General features: G+C 53.4%; 1 protein-coding gene across 1 annotated transcript in view; it reads right to left on the bottom strand.

Moving 5' to 3' along the window:
* The window catches only part of CCDC33 (coiled-coil domain containing 33), a gene marked incomplete at both ends in the record, with an annotated part of 116,841 nt that overhangs the window by 50,245 nt on the left and 45,956 nt on the right, over positions 1 to 20,640 (bottom strand). The window contains 5 exon segments of the mRNA XM_082649415.1: positions 9,339 to 9,410; positions 10,377 to 10,510; positions 11,160 to 11,289; positions 17,401 to 17,521; positions 18,247 to 18,344. Coding sequence (XP_082505541.1) covers positions 9,339 to 9,410; positions 10,377 to 10,510; positions 11,160 to 11,289; positions 17,401 to 17,521; positions 18,247 to 18,344 — 555 coding nt within the window.

Here is a 20,640-nt window from a genome sequence, read left to right as displayed (position 1 = left end):
CAAGTGGCCCCTCATTCTGTGGCTCCGTGGCTACAGCACATCCTGCTTCATTAGGACTGTAATTAGGAGACCGACTTTGAAAGCTCAAAGTGATGCATGACCGCGCACTGGCTCAGACTCAGCACCCAGCCCACTGTTCCTTGTCCTGCTGCAGCTGTCCCACACCACATGAGGGCATGGTGGGGAGAAGACACCCCTTCTTCTTCCTTCTCAGCCCTCGCTGTTGCCTGCGGAGGGTCTGTTGAGACAGACCAGGCCAATAGCATAACAGGCTCGAGGATTCTTGGGTCACCTGTTTCCCCCTCCTCCTCTAACATCTTCTGCCTCCCTCCTACCCAGTCCATCCCCTAGGTCCCTGATCATGCAAAATGCAACTGTTCCAGCCTGCCCCGGCAATTACAGACTAGCCGAGTTGCAGCTGCTGTCCTCGGTGCTGAAAGTGCCCGTCTTGCGGCCTGCCTGCCTCTCGCCCCGCCCTGAGCCTTCTTGCTGGAGCGCACAGGCTCTTAATTCAATTAGCTGGCCCTGAACCCTCCCCAGGGAGCCTGGAGCGGAAACTGACAAATTCTGTTTAACAAAGACATTTGTCCCCCGCCCCGCTGGCTTTGGGCTCTGCCCGCCTGTATCCTGCTCATTAGGTATCTAACAAAGTGCGTCCCAAGAAATCTGCTTCCAATCGCTAGTAATTCAGGAGGCCTGATGCAATTTTCTCCCTGATAAGGGTGTCTCGCCCGCTGGCAAGTGCCATAATAAGCCCTGTGCAGTGGATCCCCCGTCAGTCGCTGCTTTGTCATTTCCTGTGGCTGCAGTTGTAGGTTCTTATCTCTTCAGCTGAAGGAGTTTCAATGGGTCCCTCCAAGGGGGCTTGCTGCCTCCCCTGCATATCGTAGGTCTCATTTAGGACAAACCATGTGATCTTGCAGCTGCGGTGGGGTTTGAAGCTCTGAGTCTGTCTTCCAGCCAAGAAGGGTCCAAGTGTTAATCCTCACTGGGGCCGTGATTCAGTCTCCAGAAAATGGTGTCAGAGGGTTAATCTAAAAATAAGTTGTGGCGTCAGAGGAGGGGAGCCAGTGAGAAAGATTTTTTTTTTAAATTCTGGCAGGGATTTAATTAATTTATTTATTTTTGGACGTAGGTACCATTTTTTTATCTATCTATCTATCTATCTATCTGTCTATTTATTTATTTATTTTTGGCTGCTCTGGGTCTTCGTTGCCACGCGCGGGCTTTCTCTAGTTGCGGGAGTGGGAGCTACTCTTCGATGCGGTGCACAGGCTTCTCATTGCAGTGGCTTCTCTTCTTGTGAAGCGCGAGCTCTAGGTGCGTGGGCTTCAGTAGCTGTGGCTCGCAGGCTCTAGAGCGCAGGCTCAGTAGTTGTGGCACAGAAGCTTAGTTGCTCCGTGGCATGTGGGATCTTCCTCGACCAGGGGATCGAACCCGTGTCCCCTGCATTGGCAGGCAGATTCACAACCACTCTGGCAGGGATTTTAGTATTAACTAGAGCCCTGCCTATGGCTCAGTGGATAGGCTGTGGGCTCACTCTTGTTAGCCTGAAACCTGGTCTTTCTGCACTTAATCTTTTCCCTTGGGTTCCCCCTATTCCTATCTAGAGAGGTCCTTCCAACATATAGGTCAGATCACATCCTACTGCTGCTCAAAGATCTTCCTTAGCTTCCTATTACTCTATGACGAATTATATACCCTGTATCCTGGTGTTCAGGCCCTCCAGAATCTAGGCCCCATCTAACCCTCCAGTCTCACCGCCCACAACAGCTTCCTCATGTCCCATGCACTCCAGACACTGTCGTGTTTCCATGGCTTTGCACCTGTAGTTCCCTCTGCCAGAAGCACCGTTGCCTTGCCTACTTCCAAGCCACTCTTTGAGGCAGAGTGCAAACCATGCTTCTCTATGACTCTTCCCCTGACGATGCAACTACCTCAACTAGAACCCTCAGCAAGATGAACAGTGATGATTCTTTTGGGGTGCTTTACTCCTTGGCACAGGTTAAGGATCTAACAAATGGTTGATGAATTCATGCCTGAATGACCTTGGCTGGACCAACGGTGCACATGGTTTGGCTAAAAAGAGGTCTAAGGCTGTGGTAGTCTGGCTTTGAGATGGGAAAAAACCCAAGAGCAGCCCCCACTTTCTGAGAAATCTGGTCTGGAAGCTTCTGCCCTGTCTTACTTCCTCTCCTCCCCCTTCTTCAATCCATCAGCTATGCATTTGGCTCATGTGGAGAGGAGAGCAGGCCAGGGGAAGGCCCGAAGGTCCGGTTCCTTAGTCATCCCTGCATCCTGACTCAATCCACTCCATCTGTGGCCGGGAGTCACAAGCTCACATTCTCAAGGCAACACAGAGTGGTTGGTGAGGCATTCAGGATAAGCCTGCAGTATGGCTCTGGGTCCATTCCTGCCCACCCTGGCCTGGGAGCTCACAGGCCAAGAAGCAGGTCTTCATTTTCTCTATCACCTCTCTAACTCCCAGCTCAGGACTCTGGCCTCTAGAGAGATGATTGTCTGTCTCTTCTCCATTTCTTCATTCTCTGAAAAATTGCTGTGAGGCCAAATGTGGTGCTGGTGACGTTTATCTTCAGCACTTGACAAGGCCTCCCGATGTCCTTACGGATGTGAATCTGGTGGAGCAGCTGTCATGAGGGGCGGGCGCCGAGTGATGGATTAGGAGGGCTCTGTCCTTCCCCTCCCCCTGGAGCTCTGTCGTCATCCCTGATGAGTTCAGCATGTTTGTCAGCAACTTGGGTGAACAATAGTAAGTGCTCCCTTTACTGAGCGTCTGCAAGAACCTTTGCTGGGCACCTACACATGCTCCCTTATTCAATTTTCACTACATTTCTGGCCGGTAGGGATCACAACCCCTTTCTATGGATAGAAAAGTAAAATTCACGGTGGCTAAGATCATGTGGAAGATCCAGAATTCAAACCCAGATCCAAGGAGGCACGCTCTCTAGTGCACATTGCAGCAAAGTGTCCTACCTACATGCACAGATGACCCGGAGCTTGGAGTAGGGGTGGAGGTGGGGCTGTGAATGTGTGACGTGTGATGGCCTCAGGGCCCAGAGTGATCTCAAGCCCAGACAATATGCTGAGACCAAGAAGGTGAGTTCAAAATAGAGCAGCAGAGGTTCAAGGTGAAGGTGTGCCACCTGCCAGCGGCTCACATACCAGACAGGACTCCCAGGCTCTAAATGGACCCCACAACCTTGGTTAGGAATAAAGCGAATGATAGACTTCGGCTGCACCAAAGGGGAGAATGTGTTTGCAGGAAAAGGATGATAGTCCTACTTTACCCGCCAATACTGATCCAGCTCCACAGTTTGCCAGGGGGACACTTTAAGAGGAGTGTTGTCAAGATGAGACAACCAGGAGGACGAGAAGCAGAAACCCAGTGTGACAAAGAGTAGTCAGAGGGAGAGTCGGTCAGGCTGGAGATGACACAACTAGTTTGCAAACAGCAACAGGACCGACCTGGGCATGGGCGCTAACTTCTCTGGAGCCAGTCTCAGGAAGGAATAGGCAGGATTGGGGGAGGCAACTGGAGAGAGATAGGAGGAAGAGGTCTACAAGGGAGCTGATAGAGGCTGGAGGGGGCTTCCTGAGAGGAAATGAGGTCCCTGTCACAAGAAGTGAGCAAGCAGGGTCTGTAAAACCCTGTGTGTTGGAGGGAGTGTCAAATGCCCTCCCTGAAGTGGGGAGCATGGGAGAAGTTGCATCATAACCAAGAGACTGTTGGGGGAGCATGGAGCTGCTGGGAGGGGTTCAGGCATTGTGAAAAGCAGGCAGGAGCCTCTTATGGGGGGATGGGGAGCCCTGACCCAACGCTGAGCATCTGTGAGCCAAGGGCCAGGCTGGCCCCGGAAAAGCACGGGCTCTCCCCTCTCGCTCACCTGTCCCCAGCTTCCTTGGGTCATATGGGATGATCTCTGAATTGGGCCTAGAGTCTGAGCAGGTGGGGAAAAGTGTACCTGTGAGCTGGGGAGGGATAGGTCTTTTCCTCTGTCTCCTGCCGTGTGGCCTGGGAGAGGGGGAGGACAGGGAGGGAGGGGGCGCAGGGTGAGGTTGGGGGCCTGCGCGTAGGGCAGGGAAGACAGGCAGGGGTGTTGTGAGGTTAAAAGAGGGGAAAGGGTATTTTTCTCTGGATTCATCACTATCCTTACGGTAGTGTTTTCAGAGCTGGAGTCTTGGGGGTGGAACAGAAGCTCCCAGAGGATAGAAGCAGCTGAGGAGGCTTCTGTGCCACCCTGGACACTGGGCCTTCTGGGCAGCTGGGCTCGGTGAGGAAGTGGAGGACGGCTTGTCTTGGGGCTTCTCTGAAGACCAGCCCAGGCCTGACAGGTGTGGCTTTCCAAAAATCCATAAGAATTCATCAGAAGTCAGCATGTTTCTGCCTGTCCCCTGCCCTCCACTCCACATTTGCTAAACAGCCACTTGGTCTCCAGAGAAAGTGGTTTGAATAAAAACACCGGGGCAGCCTTTTACACCACATCAAAGACCTGCCCGCACCCCACCCTCCCTAGAGGGGAATAGGGAGGGAAAGGTCAGATGGGGCTGTGGGAGCCGCCCCTTCCCTCAGTGGGGGATAGCAGGGACCACCTCATCCTCTCCTTAAAGGCACGCTCTCTGTGCCAAATCCAAAGAAGCAGTGGGTTTTGAATCCTCCAGCATCTCTCAAGTCTGTGGGCTAAGGAGAGGGGGCTGCTCATCTGAGAGGCTCTGCCTCTGCCTGGTGCCCTGGCACGCTGCCTGGGCAAGACCCTGGATCCCAAATCCCAGCTTCAAGAGGGCACCTGCTGCTGAACACCCAGATGACAGCATGGACTTGTCCCACCCCATGGGAAGGCACATTTCCAGGCAAGGAGGCAGGAGTCGACACAATGAGCACCTACTGTGTGCAAACCAGGCTCTAATCCACATAGTCAGCCTAGGAAACCCGGTCAGTTGTCTCACTTCAAAGAGGTTGTCTGCAAGCTGGAGGGCACCCAGGAGGCTGTGGGATCTTGAAACCAGTTCATTAAAAGAGGCAGACTGCTTAGCCCAGAGAATCATAGACTCCTGGGAGACCAGATCGCCCTCTTCAAAGAGAAGAGGCCAAGATCAGAGGGTGAATGGAGGAGACTAAGCATTTATTTGTGTATGTATATATGGAGTAGTCATAGGCTCATGGGTTCTCAGAGGCTAATGGACCTCCAAGGTGAACTCCCACTGAACAGGGGATAAAGGGAAGTTTTCTGTGTATACACAGATGTCTGTGTTTTTCTAGTTTTTTGTAGCTATATGTAGTTACACATGTATGTACTCACCTACACACACGACCCTAGCTTAAGGCAGAGCACTCTGAGCTGCAGGTGTCCACAGAGAAGTTCCATCAGAGGGAAAAAGCTCAAGCCATCACCAGCAGAACCAGCGTCGAGCACGATATCCCAGACCAAGAAACCGCTCCTTGCCATTGGCTGTGACTAGTCAGCCTGCCCGCGTGCTGGAAGGAGGCGTGCAGGGGTTGCACTGCAGCCCCAGAGGGCAGAGTCAGGAGCCTGGGGCAGAGGGAGAGCCCCTGGAGGTAGGGTGGTCTCAATGTGGGGGGAGCATTTCTATCAGCTGTAGGCACTGAACCACAGGTTGGGCTGCTTCTAGAGGTAGTGAACTGCCCCCTGACGTGGCAGAGCAAGAGGAGAGGCTGGGATGACCACCCGTGGTGGATGGCATCAGGGAGATTTCTGTCCCGGGTGGGCTGTGGAGGGACATCTCTGTGGTCTCTGTGCCTATTTGGAAATTCCACAATGTTCTCGTTCCTGGAGCTCTGAGAACGGGTGATATGGAAGCAGTGGGTGTGGGGAAACTGTGTTCCCCAAAATGCCAGTTAACCAGGATGGCCTGTACCCAAACCTCCAGGACATGAAGGCTCTCAGGAAAGAGGCTGTGTCCTCAAGTGGGAGGTACCCAAATAGGACAGGCATATTCATTTGTTCTGAAGCATTTCCTCTCTGTAGTGCAGCTGTCTATGAGCAAGGAGTTGCCCCTAAGATGGTGCTGTTAGCCAGGTGGACGAGGGGCCCTGAGAGGCCCATTATCACAAACCCCGCCGCAGACGGAGTAGCCACAGGACTCTAAGATCTGCAGGCTTCAGGTAGTGGCTCTTGGGGCTTTGAGCAGTGTTTGATTGAAACAGTGGAAGAATCGATAGTTCTGGTCCTAGGTCTGGCGCTTCCTTCCCACGGGCTGGAATGCAGAGATGAAAGCTGGGTGCCTCTCACCATGAATTGGTGGCCAACACCTTAGGTGAAACAATAAGATGGAAGGAACCGGGTCTTCTCTGTTACAGCGGCTTGGCACATCAAATCCAAAAAGCCTGTCTGAGCACTCCCTATCGCGTAACCTCGTTTGAGTTTCATCAGGCCTCATATCGTGAACTGATATCTGCTCATGAATTGATTTGCTCTTATCTGGTCCACACTCCCTGCTCTCTAAGAATGCAAGTTTTATGAAGACGGGGCCTTTTTCTCATCTTTTTCAATGGAAGATTCCTAAACCCAGGACGGTATCTGCTCCCCAGCCAGGTGCTCAGCAAAGATTTGCTGTTGCACGGAGAACGGCGGTATTACAGAGAAGGCGATGGTGAGGAGTGCAGCTGGGGACACGCTGCAGATGCAGCGCCATCTGATCTGTTCATCAACACTCTCCCACCTCCACATAAGGAGGAGGATGACAAAAGGGCTCAGACACCAGCAGAGAGCCATGTCCACGCCTGAGGGTAAGTTCAAGCAGACGGGCTCCACGGCTGCCGGCCTCTCCCTCTCCTCACTGCAGTCCAGAAGGGCAGCTAAAACTCTAGTCCTCAACAAATATATGTGGGATAAAAGAATGAATGACCGGGTACCATGGCTGTAAGATTATGCCAAGTCCATCTTAGCTTTTCATATTAAGGCCCCCAAATTGGACTTCAAGCTTCTAGAATCAAAGTGAGTCAGTTATTGGCCAGTTCTCAGATAGTTTCACCAAGAAACAGTTTCACCACAAAAAGACTTCTCTTCTGTATGTGCCAATGCGGGTGTGAAAACGTCTGTGTGTCAGTTTGCTCGGGTGTGGGAGCACGTATATATGCCTTCAGTGTGTGCACTCTTGCAGAGGGATGTGTATGTTTGCGTTGCGTGTCTTTGCATATGTGATTGTCTGTGTGGGTATTCAAATGTGATTGTGTGAGACTCTGTATGTGTAGAATTGTGTGTGTGTGTGTGAATTCTTGGCTGCAGAATTTGAATTTCCTCCAGTACTATTTTCCTGGTACACACTCAATCTTGATCCCCTTTCTTTTCCTTTCTTCTCGGAAATCCACTACTGAAAGGGTTTTTTACCCGCCTCCAGGGGGAGGGGGCTGGGGGAAGGGGAAGCTAAAGTCACAAGGCCCAGATCAAAACACTCAGCAGCTAAATGAATTCAGCAGCATTTTCCCGCATGACTTGGAGGGATAATTTAGTGAAGCCACCAGCCGGAAGGAAAGGGATTAATTCTGCACTTAGCCCAGCTCCAGTGAATAATTCATCACTGAGACCTTTGTGCCCAACCCCTGGGCAACTGGGGAAGTGTCCTGCCCACCTGCCTGTTGCCTGCCTGGGTCCCCCAGTGCCCTGACCAGCGGCACTTGACACTTCTTTCGGTTCTCAGGACACACGTGCCCCAGCGATGGTGTAGGAGGCAGGGGGAGGTGAGGAAGGGGCTGGCAGTGGCCACTGACAGACTCTAGACCCTGAGAAGAGCCATGGAGGGTTGAGCTCCCATCTGGGACACCTGGGATCCCTGCTCCCCCTTTCTTGGGGTCTTTTGCTGCCTCTGTGTCCCCTCCCCTCTCAGTAACTTCTCCATCCTGTACCTGGTTTGGTGGTGATGGTGGTGGTGTGGATGTCAGGTTATATCTAACAAACTCTCTCTCACCAAGAATTAGAGGAGTCTCTACGGGGCAATGTGGAACATTCCACAGCGGGGAGTGTTAATGGGAGGTTTCAAGCACTCACGAGGAGTGAGTGGAGAGACAGTTTTGCGGGGAGACAGTTTTGGGTGGGTACCTTCCCAGATCGACCTCTCAGACCCTCCAACAAGGAACTCCCTGCGTTCTTCACAGGTAAAGGTGACAGGGCCGAGTATTACCCCAGAGCTGGTGGCTATGTTTCCTGGCGTGGGAAGCTAGCAGGAGTGGGCTGATCAAGACATCAGCCCCTGCAAGCATTTCCAGGGGGTCATGGTCCTCAACTGCCCACATCCCAGCTTCATGCCCCTCTCAGCACCACAGAGAGAAAAGTGGGAAAATTCCAGCCTGTCAGGTGCACTGGAGCCAAATGACCCGAGGCCAGGCTGGACTTCGGAGCCCAGGTATAGCTGACAGAGGAAGTGATCCCATCCATCAGGCAGGGCTCAGTCCCTGGGGACTTTCAACTTGGGGCAACACAGCTGTGGTGGGCAGGATTCCAAAAATAAGCCTACAAGATTCCACACCCTAATCCCTGAAACCTGTGAATGTGATGAGCTCTCACTCCTGTGCTGATGTTAACATGACACAGTTGACCTTAAGATGGGAACTTCATCAGTGAGCCTGACCTAATCGCATGAGCCCCTTTAAAAGCAGAGTGTTTTCTCTGGCTGCTGACAGAGGAGAAAGTCAGAGAGCTTTGCGGTGTGAGGGGGATTTGATATGCCTGCTGGCTTAGAGATGGACGAGGCATTGTGAGAAGGAATGTGGGCGGCCTTCAGGAGCTGAGAGAGGCCCCCCCCCCACGGCTGACAGCCAGCAAGGAAACAGAGACCTCAGCCCTACAACTGCAGGGAACTGGATTCTGATGGCAACCTAAGGGAGCCTGGAAGCACACTCTTCCCCAGAGCCTCCAGATAGGAACAGAACCCTGACAGTATCTTGATTTCAGTCTTGCTGTATTGCATTGCCTACCTACAGAAGTGTGAGCTCATAAGTGGGTGCTGTTTTAAGCCACTAAGTCTGTGGTAGTTTGTTACACAGCAAGAGAAGCTAGTCTCCAGTTCATGCTTGTAGAATCTTGATCCCAGTAAGCCAGGCTTGGCTTGGGCTGAGTTAGAGGCTGACGCCCACGTCTGAGTGGCCCTCTGTTCTCAACTCTCTCTTCCCAATCTCAGTTTTTGCAAGCCTTAAATTACCCTCAGAAATTTCCGTCCAAAGCAGCAGCCCCATCCTTCTAAAAGCCCCGGCCCCAGCCCCTGAATAAGGCCAGCGATTGAAAAGGAGGTTGGAACCCACGAGAGGCTACAAGAGCTGGCATATGGCTGCCAGGCCCTGAGCTTCCTCTGACCCACAGTCTTACCTCAGAGGAAAGCAGTTGGAAGGAGAGATCCACCGTGGGGACCTCACCATTTATGGTTTTCAGCCTGGTGTCCTGGAGGAGGAGAAGGGAAGAGTCGGCCACACTGGCCAAGGCAGGCAGCTTCTGCCTCTGCTCTGCCCATTGTTTCAGATTCCCCGGGGAAGTACCTGCTGGACGCTGTGCCCAGGGAGTGGGAGGGAGGCGGTAGCTGGTCTCCCACCTCTGCTCACCCTCACTGCTTCTGTACTACCCTTCCCAGCTCCACAGGAGACCTGACTGGCTCCTTCAAACTTGCCTCCTGGCAGAGTGGGGGAGCTCCAATTTGTTGAAGTCTATTATGTCAGGATGGCCAGAGTATTCTAGGGAAAATGGTGGCATAGAAACAGACAATGATCATAATAACACACTGATTCTTATTGAGAACGTATTCTGTTCTAAGTGTTTTACAGGTATTTCCTCCAAAAAACCTCATAGCAACCATATGAGAAAAGTACTATTACTATGAACCCATTTTACACACAGGGAAACTAAGTCACTGAGACCGAGTAATTTTTCCATGGTCCTGTAAGCTGATAAGTAGTAGAACCAGACCGTCTGGCTCTAGACTCTCTCACTATGCAGAGAAATAATGTACGGCACGTCATTCCTATTTTAGAGATGGGCATTCTAAGGTTCAGAGAGGTTAAGTAACTTGCCCCAGGTTCTACAGTGAGGACTAGGACAAGTCAGGGTTTGAAACCAGGTCTGGCTGGTTAAAAGTCTGAACTCTTGCTGCTATCCCCTAGGGCCTCCCTGTGCTCCTCGCAAGTTGTCTGGGGGCAATTTCATCACAAGCCCGGGAGTAAGACTGAGTTTTGGTGTTGGGGGTACTCCTCACACCTGACAGTGGTCAGATTCCCTGGTGCGGGCTCTGGTGGAAGCTGCTGGAGAAGCCAGATCTGCCTCTGTTTGCGGGGGCAAAGTGGAGCAGGTTGGGGAGGGGTGGGACCAGGTGGATCTGCCATGGACCCTGTCTAGGGGACGGTGGTGGGCACTCACGGTGGTGGGGAGCTTCTCCACACGCAGCCCATTCAGGTCCTTCCCTGTCAGCATCTTGCGGTACAAACGGCTCTTTGGCGGCAACACGGAGATACCCAGGGGCTTGTTGATGGTCCATGGTTCACTGCCTTTCACTGTGGAGGTAGGACGGGCTGGGATTCCCATCAAAGCCCCCAGCCCAAGCTTCTTGGATCTCAGTGTCTGAGGTCCCAACGGGGCCCATCCTTTGGTAACTGACATCTAATTCTCCCATCCCTTACCGCCCACCTGTTCCCTGCCTCCTGGCCTTTCCCTGCAAAAATCTCCTCTTCCTCCTCTGCTCTTCAGGGCTTCCTGAGTTCAAGACCAACTCTAAACATATTCTGTGTCTCTGGGTGTTTATATAGCTCTCCCTTGTCTCTGTCCTTTGGGGGCTTCCCTCTTATGGTGTGGAACTAGGACTGTGGATCAGCCGGTCTCTGACTCCTGTCTCCGCGCAAAGCTCCCCCTGTGAGCCCTGAGGGCTCCTCCCCTCCCTGAAAGGTACTGTGGACGGGGTGGTGGTGTAATAATACGAGGGTCTAGTATGGGAATAGGGCCCACGTGTCCTGGCTCATATCCCAGTGTTGTCATTGGGACAAGGAAGCCAGCCAGGGGCTCCCCAACCTGTCTGCACACATGGGGAGGCTGCCTCGGGACCCCTCACCCACGTCCACAGGAGGCAGAGGCAGGATGGTCCAAACACCCTTCCATACACATGTCCTGGTATGTGGTGGCCCTGACCTGGCAACGGGGGTCACTTACTTGAAGACGAGGAGTAGTACTCCAGCACCAGGGCTGTGTCCTCTGAGAAGCTGGTGGCTTCATCTCGGCCTTGGAAGAGGAAGAACTGATTCCACAGGGGCAGCTCTGGGGGTCCCCCAGCCTTGGACAGCTGAAAGGAGAAGGTGGGAGAAGGTGGTGAGGCCACAGCTTCTCCCAAATCAAAGGACGTCCAGATATTTGGTGGTGTGCATGTCTATATATGTCACAGATGTTTGTCCCGATTATAAAAGCAATAAATACACACTTCATGAAGAAACTTTGGAAAAAAAAGAAAAGTAGAAAGATGAAAAGAAACAACCCACCTAAATTCTTACACTAAAGACAACTGTTCATAAGATTGTGTGTTTCTTTCTAGCTTTTTCCCTATGCCTATTTTGCATATAACTGTCATCCTAACATCCTGCCTTTTTCATTTACCATTAAAACCTAAGCATATCCAGAGTCCTAAGTAACACTAATTACCCAGCTTTAGTAGCTGCAGGATATTCTGTCACGTCCAAGTGTCCTGGTTTCTCCCTTCCCACTTGTTCAATAACACTGCATTGAATGTTCTTTGATACATAGCTCTGTATCTCAAATTATTTCCTTAGTTCAAGTACCCAAAATAGAATTGCTGAGTTAAAGGACATGCATATTTTAAGGTATTTGATTCATCCTGGGTAAACTGTTTTCCTGAAGAGTTGCACCCGTGTTCCCACCCATGGCTGGTGGTGCCTTAGATGCCAAATTAGACGAGACCTCTGCCCTTGTCACCAGCGCTTCTCTTCCCAGCACGGGTTTCCCAGCCCCTCGCAGGAGCCACGGCAGGTCTTCAATAGGGGATCTGGGGGACTTGATGGCATGCTAAGCCAGCAGCTGGAGCACACATGTGGGTAATATTTAAACAACAAAATAAGACAACATAACTAGAGCCCCTAAACAAGGGACTATCTGAGACACTCCCGTGGGTGATCAGAAAAGCCATCTTGCAGGAAACAAGACCAGAGGAAGCCTCTGAGGGAAAATCTGGCAGACTGAAGGGAGGGAGGCGGTTATTCTGGGTGGGAAAACAGCCTAAGCAAAAATGTGGAGGTGGCGTCAAGCCTGGCGTGTGTGGACACCTAGAATGAGAGAGGACTCCAGGGAAAAGAGGTCCGGCATCTGCAAAGGCCAGAAGGCAGTGAGTGAGGAATGGGACTTGGGGGCACCAGCCTGTGACACCCAGCAGGCAGCCCTGCATGGTCCCAACACAGGCAGGGGCTGGGGGTCATTGGCACAGACTCTCCAAGTGGCTGCCTTTCCTCTGCCCCCAGCCAGGGGCTGTCAGCAACAGTGGCAGCCGCTCCCACCTCCCGCTCCCCTGCGGGAATCAGTCATCACTCGAAAAGGTCAGCACAAAGGCACAGCCAGCTCCAGGAGTTATTGATGCAGGATCGCGAAATATCAGTGTGGGTCCACTCCCCCCACCGTGGCAGGGCCCTGATGCCTGTCACACTAATGTGTGTGTTCCTGTTCTCCCAGGCCCAGCCTGTGGCCCAGCTGTGTCTGCCCCTGCCCCTGGGGAGATGAGCTGCAGTCACTCTGAGGCTAGGGGGCCCTGAATACAGGGACTGTGACTGGGGTGATGGGAGTGTTCTTGAGAGCAGGCTCTGGTGGCAGCTCAGGGACAGCCACTTGGCCACCAGGCCAGGCCAGAGAAGCTTCCCTGGGTTCTGTGGTGCCTGGGAATGGCCTTTCAGGATTTATCCCTAAACCAGGTTCTTCCCAGAGCCACCCCATTCTCCTGAATCCCCAAGGGGCATCCACACAGCCTGGACCATCTGCCAGACACTAGGGCACTCAAGGAGGACCTGTGACAGCCCCCCCCGCCCCATCCCTTGCTCCCACCCAGGAAGAGGGGTGTTTAATGGACGCTGGCTGTCCTCTCTAGGGCCTATTAATGTGTCTAAATGGAGTCTACAAAGCAAGAAACAGTGTCTGCCAGCCCAGGAAGGACAGCTCCTTTCCTGAATGGTTTCCCAGATAAGTCCCTGAGGAAAGAGCCCTTGAGACCTAGAATTGGGGAGGGAGGGTCAGCCTCTCTCATGTGTGTATGGGGTGGGGCAAGGAATCAAGGTTAAACCACCTTCAGAGTCTGATGCCAGGGACCTGGTGAAGGTGCTGGTGGCATGTGTGTGTGTGTGTGGGAGCACCGCGAGCGGGGAAGCCACTCCCCACAGTTGCTTATGGGAAAGACCCTGGCAGGCTGTGCAATAAGGAATGTGATTAACCTTCAGCTGTGATCTTCAGCAAAGCCATTAACCCCCAGCCACTGAGGCAGACCTGCCTTCTCTGGGGACAGAGCCTTCATTATTACATGGGCCTATGGTCCCACCTCCCATTTCCCCAGGGCCCACCCACACCTACACCCACACCCACACCTGCTGCTGCCTGCTCTGCCCAGATGTAGTGGTGGCCATCCTGGAAAGAGTAGCTGCTGGGACAGCTGATGCTGGGTGGCTAGGACACCTAGGCTCTGGGCCCAGGTTTGCCTCAACCTTGCTGTGTGACCTTCAGCAAGTCCTTTCGCCTCTCTGGGACCTGGTTTTGTCATTGTCCGGTGAGAAAACATCTTATGCTCCATGGTTTGAAAGGCTGTTTTGAGGGTGGAAGGAGACAGTGGATGTTTTGCTATGAAGGTGCAAGTTCAATTCAGTTGAACTCAGCAAATGCTGGTAGGCAGCTTCCCCATGCTAGTGGCCTCTGGGGTTCAGCAGGGCATATGGGAGAGCTAGAGCCAGACCCTGCTCCTCTCTGGAGCTCATCGTCTTGCAAGACGATAGGACACACACACACACACACACACACACACACACACACACACACATCCCTATGATCCATGCGAGGCCTAAGCAAGTTGTGGGATGTGGAAGCTGAATGTCTGAGGGGAAAGCTATGACTTCCAACCTGGGGAGGGGAGGACCTTAGGGATGGTGCAGTAGGTAAGAAGGTGGAAGGGCATTCCAGGCTCAGAGTACGGCAGAGGCAAAGACTGGGAGGTGACAGAGGACAGCATAGGTGTGAACAGCCAGTCATCCAGTGGAGCTAGGGAATGCCTGGGGGAACTGGGGCAGTGAGCCAGGAGGCTGGAGGGGACAGGACCTTGTGTATCTGGCTGACAGTGAGGGCTTTGTCCTGTCCATGGTAGGGACAAGGAGTCCAGGGGTAGGACCTAGTCCTGGGCAGGGGGTCACCCTGGCCACTTGTCACAGGATGGATGGGATGGGAATCTCCTAGTGGAGGCAGCTGTAATGGTCCGGGCAAGAGAAGATGTCAGCAAGGTCTATGGGATGGACAGGAGCCCGTGGGAGCTTGGGTACAGACTGCTGCGGGGGCTGAGCAAGGAGATGAGAGTGGGCACAGACAGCTTTTTTCACCACTGCTTGTGTTTCATCAGCCAGGAGGTCTATCAGCTCTGTAGGAGGCCAGGCCAACAGGAGCCACCTGTTGGGCAATGGCCCCCCTCAAGAGTACAGGGTGCAGGGCAGGAGTGACTCCCAAGTCCCACCCTATGTTGGGTCCCACAGCCTGGGCCAGGTCAACAAGCACATGTGATCAAATTCTGGCAAAAAAAGATGAGAGGAGGGAGTCTGCTGAAGGGCAGCTGGAGGGGAGGTTTCCAGCTCCTCATGAAAACCATCTGTGGGACTTCCCTGGTGGCGCAGTGGTTGAGAGTCCGCCTGATGATGCAGGGGACGCGGGTTCGAGCCCTGGTCCCAGAAGATCCCACATGCCGTGGAGCAACTAAGCCCGTGCGCCACAACTACTAAGCCTGTGCTCTAGAGCCCGCAAACCACAACTACTGAAGCCTGTGCGCCTAGAGCTCATGCTCTGCAACAAGAAGCCACTGCAATGAGAAGCCCGCGCACCGCAACGAAGAGTAGCCCCCGCTCGCCTCAACTAGAGAAAGCCCGCACGCAGCAACAAAGACCCAACGCAGCCAAAAATAAATACATACATACATTTATTAAAAGAAAAAACACACACTTGTGGGAAGGGGAGGCTCTCTCTTCCTCTGGTCTTGGTCATGTCTGCTGGGGGGGGGCGGTGCTAGGAACATTTTGCCCCCTGAGCTCTTAGCCAGCTGAAGATGGCAATCCAGGGGTGTTGGAAAGGTCCTGAGTCCTTGCAGATGCTGCTGAGCCCAGGCATCAACCAATTCTGGCAGCATCTTCATGGGGACCCCTCCCAACATGCCACAGTAAATATCCTTAGAGTTTAAGTCCATGTGAGTTGGGGTTTATATTACTTGTAGCCAAATGTAACAAGAGCAATGGTGAGGCTGGCCTCAGAAGGGGCATTGGCACTAGGGGAGGGGCAGCTCTGAAACTGTCTGAATCCGTTTAGCTTCCACCTTGGACTTGGACGTTTTGCACAGGTTGTCCCAGTAAGTTCTCCTAATAGCCTAATAAGGTAGGAATCAGGAATTGGAGAAATGAAGAAGCTTGCCAAAGGTCACACAGCCAGTAAGTCACAGAAGATGGGTCAAACCCAGGTCTGCTAGGCCCTCAAATCCCTGCCCAGAGTGTTTTGTCACGGTGGGCAACTGGTGGGACATCACAGCATCCCAAGATGTCAGAGAGACAGGTCCTAGAAATAACCTAGTCCAACCGCCACCGGCTCAGCTGAGATGAGGGGACTGATGCTTGGAGAGGGGACAGGGCAGGGGTCTGTGTGAGCTGCTGACTGGCGCCCCTTCCAGGTAGGGCTCTGCCCACTCCCCCCATCTCCCCACCTGTGCCACAGAAGCCTGCCCCCGTCCTCTCACTGCTGGCACCTGGGCACCTCTGCCGGCTGCCAGTGAGTTCTCAACCTGGCCCAACTGCCATGGTGCCAGGTGACTTTCAGCAAGCATCCTGCCATTGCTGGACCCCTGGCCTCGAGTCCCACACATGCAAGAGGCACTGGGGACACCTCCCTCACCCAGACTAGTTAGGCAGCAAAGGCAGCCAGAGAGGCCCCGGGGTAGGGAGGGGGCTCGCTCATTAAAGCAGCCAGCGCTTCCTGCCCCTCGGGACGGCCTGCTGATTGGTTCATAATTTTCTGGGCAAATGCAGGGCCACGTGTGAGATGACTCTGGGGAAATCAGGTTGAGGATTGGTTTGGGTTTGAAGCCTCTGTCCCCCGAGTCCCCCTTTGTCCCACCCCTCTTCATCACCATCACTCTTGTTCGTGTCTAAGCCTTCTTCAAATGTCTTTGCCTTTAAATGAAGGCTGGGGCTCCGAAGGGGTACCTCATTCTGTATTTGCCACGCCAGACATGAACTCTGGTTGGCAGACAACAGGAAGGACTTCCCAAGCTCTCTTCTTCAAGGCCCCTAGGAATGTTGGGACCGTCGTGTGGGGCAAGGTCCCACTGAAGTGTAGACTATGGGAAGAGATTGATGAGGCCATGGCCCTGGACCCAGCCACAATCTGCACACCCCTCCCCAACATACTCAAACCCACCACCCTCCTCTCCAACCCTGGTGTGTATCATGTCCGTGCATCCCCATCTCCACACCTGTACTCTTGTTCTCAATCGCTCTGCACCAACATTCCCTTGTTAAAAACTCAGGAGTCCTATGTCTGGACACCTGTTCAGACTTCACATCCCTCTCACCTCTGGTTAAAAAAAATTTTTTTTATTGTTGTAAATAGGCATAACATAAAATTTATCATTTTAACCATTTTTAAGTGTATCGTTCAGTGGCATTAAGTACATTCACAATATTGTGTAACAATCACCACCATCTATTTCCAGGACTTTTTCATCATCCCAGACAGAAACTATGTACCCATTAAATAATAATAACTCCCCATTCTCTCCTCCCCCAGTCTCTGGCAACCACAATTCTACTTTCTGTCTCTATGAATTTGCCTGTTCTAGGTACTGAATGTAAGTGGAATCATACAGTATGTGTCTTCTCTCCTCTGATTTTTATAGCTCTGAGTCCCTCCTGGTTTGTTATTAATTATACATTATCTTGTGTTGATATTTAACCTTTTCACATGTGTGACTCCTGTCTTCATCAAACCAAGGGCTCCCTGAGGGCAGCTTCTCCACAGCACAGACAGGCGTGGCCCTGGGTCGGGATTCAGTAAACTCTTACTTAATCGTTAAGTGAACAGCTGACTGAGTGAGTGAGTGAACGAATGCACAAGTCGGTGAGTTACTAGCGGTATAAGCCAGAGAGAGGGCAAATGAGGGAAAGAGCCATACCTGAGGGCACCCATCCTGGCTGACCCGAGGAACATCAAAGTTCATCACGGATGGGATAGGGAAGGAGAGTGGGGCGATGGGAAGCCCCAGGGAGGCCGGGTCCCAGTTTACCTGATTGACTCTGGGAAGGCAAAGAGACAGGGGTCAGCACAGCGGTGCTATGGGTGTCCAGCACTGTTGGTTCTGCCCAGTCAGGCAGACAAGGACTCCCACGTGTGCTCTGGATCGATGTGAGAGAGGAGAAGATGAAGTCGCCCACGTAGTTCAGGTCTGGACACCCTGACAGGTGGTGCACACTGGTTCTTCTGGTCGCTGGTCCAAGCCTTGAGAAAGCCTTGGTCACAAGATGGGCTGTAGCTCCCAGGTTCCTTGCCCCATGACTCTCTGTGGCCTTGACTGAGGCCCCTCCTGTGGACTGTGAATCCACCAAACCCAAAAGAGGCCTGGGGAGGAGCCAGGGGTGGTGCCAGGGAGACCTCCGGGAGGGTGAGGAAGGGGACTCCTAGGCAGGGCTAAAGGTCATGAAATTGAGAGGACCCTTAGGCTGCCTCCTCTGGGGACGGCCACTTGATGGTGCCTGGCCCTGAACTAGAGTGGGAGGGGAACTGTGGATGTGGTGGGTATAGATGGGGGGCACGTTTGGAGGGGCTGAGGACCCTTCTCCTCTACGTGCTAGCTCCCCCCACTCCAAGCCTGCTCTTGTGAAGGGTCTGAGCTGCCCCTTTCCAGGGCTGTGGCAGCTTCCTGGGACCTCAGCCCCAGTGGGGAGGTTTGTCGGGCCTTGTGGGAAGAGCAGGTTTCTAGCCTCCCCCCTCCTCTATCCCCCACCCCTCCCTCCCTGCCCACCCCCGCCTGGGCCCCACTCCCCGAAACTCCTTGTAGCTGGGAACCACCAGGGCAATGACTACCATGAGGCTGGGGCTGTTGACCCCCCGGAGAACGACCTGGGGAAGAGAGGAGGCAGGTGAGCCCTGGGTGGCCTTGGGCCCTCTCGGGGACATGGCCAGCCCACCATCTTTTTCCCCAACAATGAGACCATCCCTGCATCCACGTCTCTGCACAGGCTCCCGCCTGCTCCTGCCTCGGTTCTTGAACAGAGGTTCAAGGCTGCCCTCCTTTAGGCCCTGGGCCAGACATGGGGAAGGCAGCGGGAGAAGACGCTGGTTCTGTCCCCACGTGCCTCCACTGCCATCCCAGAGGCTCCTGTTCTGGCTCCTGGCCCTCACCTCTGTCCACTAACGGGCTCCCACTCCCCCTTCAGCCCTCACCCCAAACCCCACCCCCCAGCTGTGGCTCCTTTTACTCGTCTGACCCCTCGTTGGCCTCTGCTTCCACTCCTGCGCCCAACCCATTCCCTTTCCCAGGCAATCTGGTACCCGGTGCCGAAAGCTGCTTTCTTAAAAATGAATTGGATCATCTTATCCCCCTGCCCCAACCCCACTGCCCTTAGAATGGATTCCATAATTCTAACGATAGCCAAGGCCTGTACGGGTTGGCCTGTCTGCCGCTCAGCCCACATCTCCTGCAGCCCCCCAACCTCTTTTGCCTCACCCCTCCAGCATGCCCCACTTGTTTCTGCTTCAGGGCCTTTGCTTGTGCTGATGCCTCTGCCTAGACTCCCACCCGCCACCCCCACCAACTCAGTGGCTGGCTCCTCCTCTTTTAGAGCGTAAATATCACCACCTCGGAGAGGCCTTCCGTGACCACGCTTACTAAAGAAGCCACACCCACTCTCTCAGCCCCTAGATTGCCTCTTCATAGCATCAGCATCACTTGTGTTATTCTAATTTCTTTCTTGTTTATTTTCTGTCCATTTGACGAGAACCCTGGCTTTGCAGGGGCAGGGACCGTATCTATCTTATGCACTGCTGTATTCCCAGGTTTTAGCAAAAGTATCTGACAGAGAGTAGAAGCTCAATATGTGCTTGTGGGATAAATGAGTGACATTAATGAAGGAGAAAAGGGGAGAACAGGCGCGAGAGAGGTTGACTGTGCTTATGAGTGTGAGAGAGAGAGAGAACAAGGGTCCTGGGAGGGCGAGGAACAGGAGACAGGCAGTGGCCTCAAGGAGGCGCTGGGGTTGAGCTGGTCTTGGAGGATGGGTGGTGATACTGATTACACAGCGCTGATGGGAAGAAAAGCAGGAAGAGGAAGGGACTCTGGACTTGGCTAAGGGGCCACGTCTCAGGAACACCTCAGGATGGGAAGAGGCCCCTGCCAGGTTGGACCATACCTTCCCTGGTCCTTCTAGCTCTGTTCTCAATGGGAGGAGAGAGGCTGGGAGTAGGGGCTTGTTCTGGATCTTTTCCTTTTTCTCCTCCCCCTACTCCCCTAGCACCCTCTCCTAAGCCCCTCTGCCAGGACACATCTCAGCTGTTTGTCAGCTCACTCCACACAGGTGTGGGCTGATAAGGGCTTGAAATAGTGATGAGGACTTTTCAGGTCTCACTGGGGCCTCTGGAGACTGAATCCTTTTACCAAATTCAAAGGACTGAATCTCTGATGGTGGCATTTCAGACTTCGGATGGGGATGAGGTCTGGGCCTGAGGGATTTCACTGGAACCTGTTAGACTGTCTATTGCTCACAGGGACTGCAACAGGTGTAAGGGCTGAGAGGTGGGTCTGAGGTGTGTGTGCGGGGTGCTAATTTACAACTGTTCTGTGATGAATGGTCAGGTGTGAATGAGACAGCTGTCCACGCAATTTCTTCTTCCACTGTGCTCCCTGGTCTGCCGTCAGGAGCAGACAAGGAGGACATCTGTGCTGGGGCACGGGAGTGGGCAGGGTGCTGGAGGGCAGAGGGGCCCAGACTCTGTGGGACAAGTCAGAGGGCTGGTGTGGGGCTGAGGCAGATCCACAGGGAGGCGCCCTGCAGGCCAAGGTTCAGCCTGGATCTCAGAGGTGTGGTCTGACAAATGCTGGCATCCAAGGATGACTGAGGGGAAGCAGAGATGTGGGTCAGGAGCTCTGGGCTCCCATACCAGACTCTCCTTGGGTCTCAGTGTACCCAGCTGTGAAATGGGGCTAGTGCCCTGCCGGGCTTACAGTGATATGGGGCAGATCAGATCAGCCCTGCTGGGGCAGGGGAAGCCCAGAGCTTAAGCCCCCTTGGCTCCCACCCTGATCATACTCAGGTCATGACTGGATTTGAATCTCTCATCCTGGGCAGTGTGAAGGCTGAGGGAAAAGGAGAAGGCCTAGGTCCCAGGACCACATCTTCCTGGAGCATCTCCAGTCCTC

The sequence above is a fragment of the Grampus griseus genome, assembly GCF_964374135.1.
Source record: "Grampus griseus genome assembly, chromosome: 2".
In the NCBI taxonomy this organism is placed as follows: domain Eukaryota; kingdom Metazoa; phylum Chordata; class Mammalia; order Artiodactyla; family Delphinidae; genus Grampus; species Grampus griseus.
This window is presented reverse-complemented; position numbering and strand designations above follow the sequence as displayed.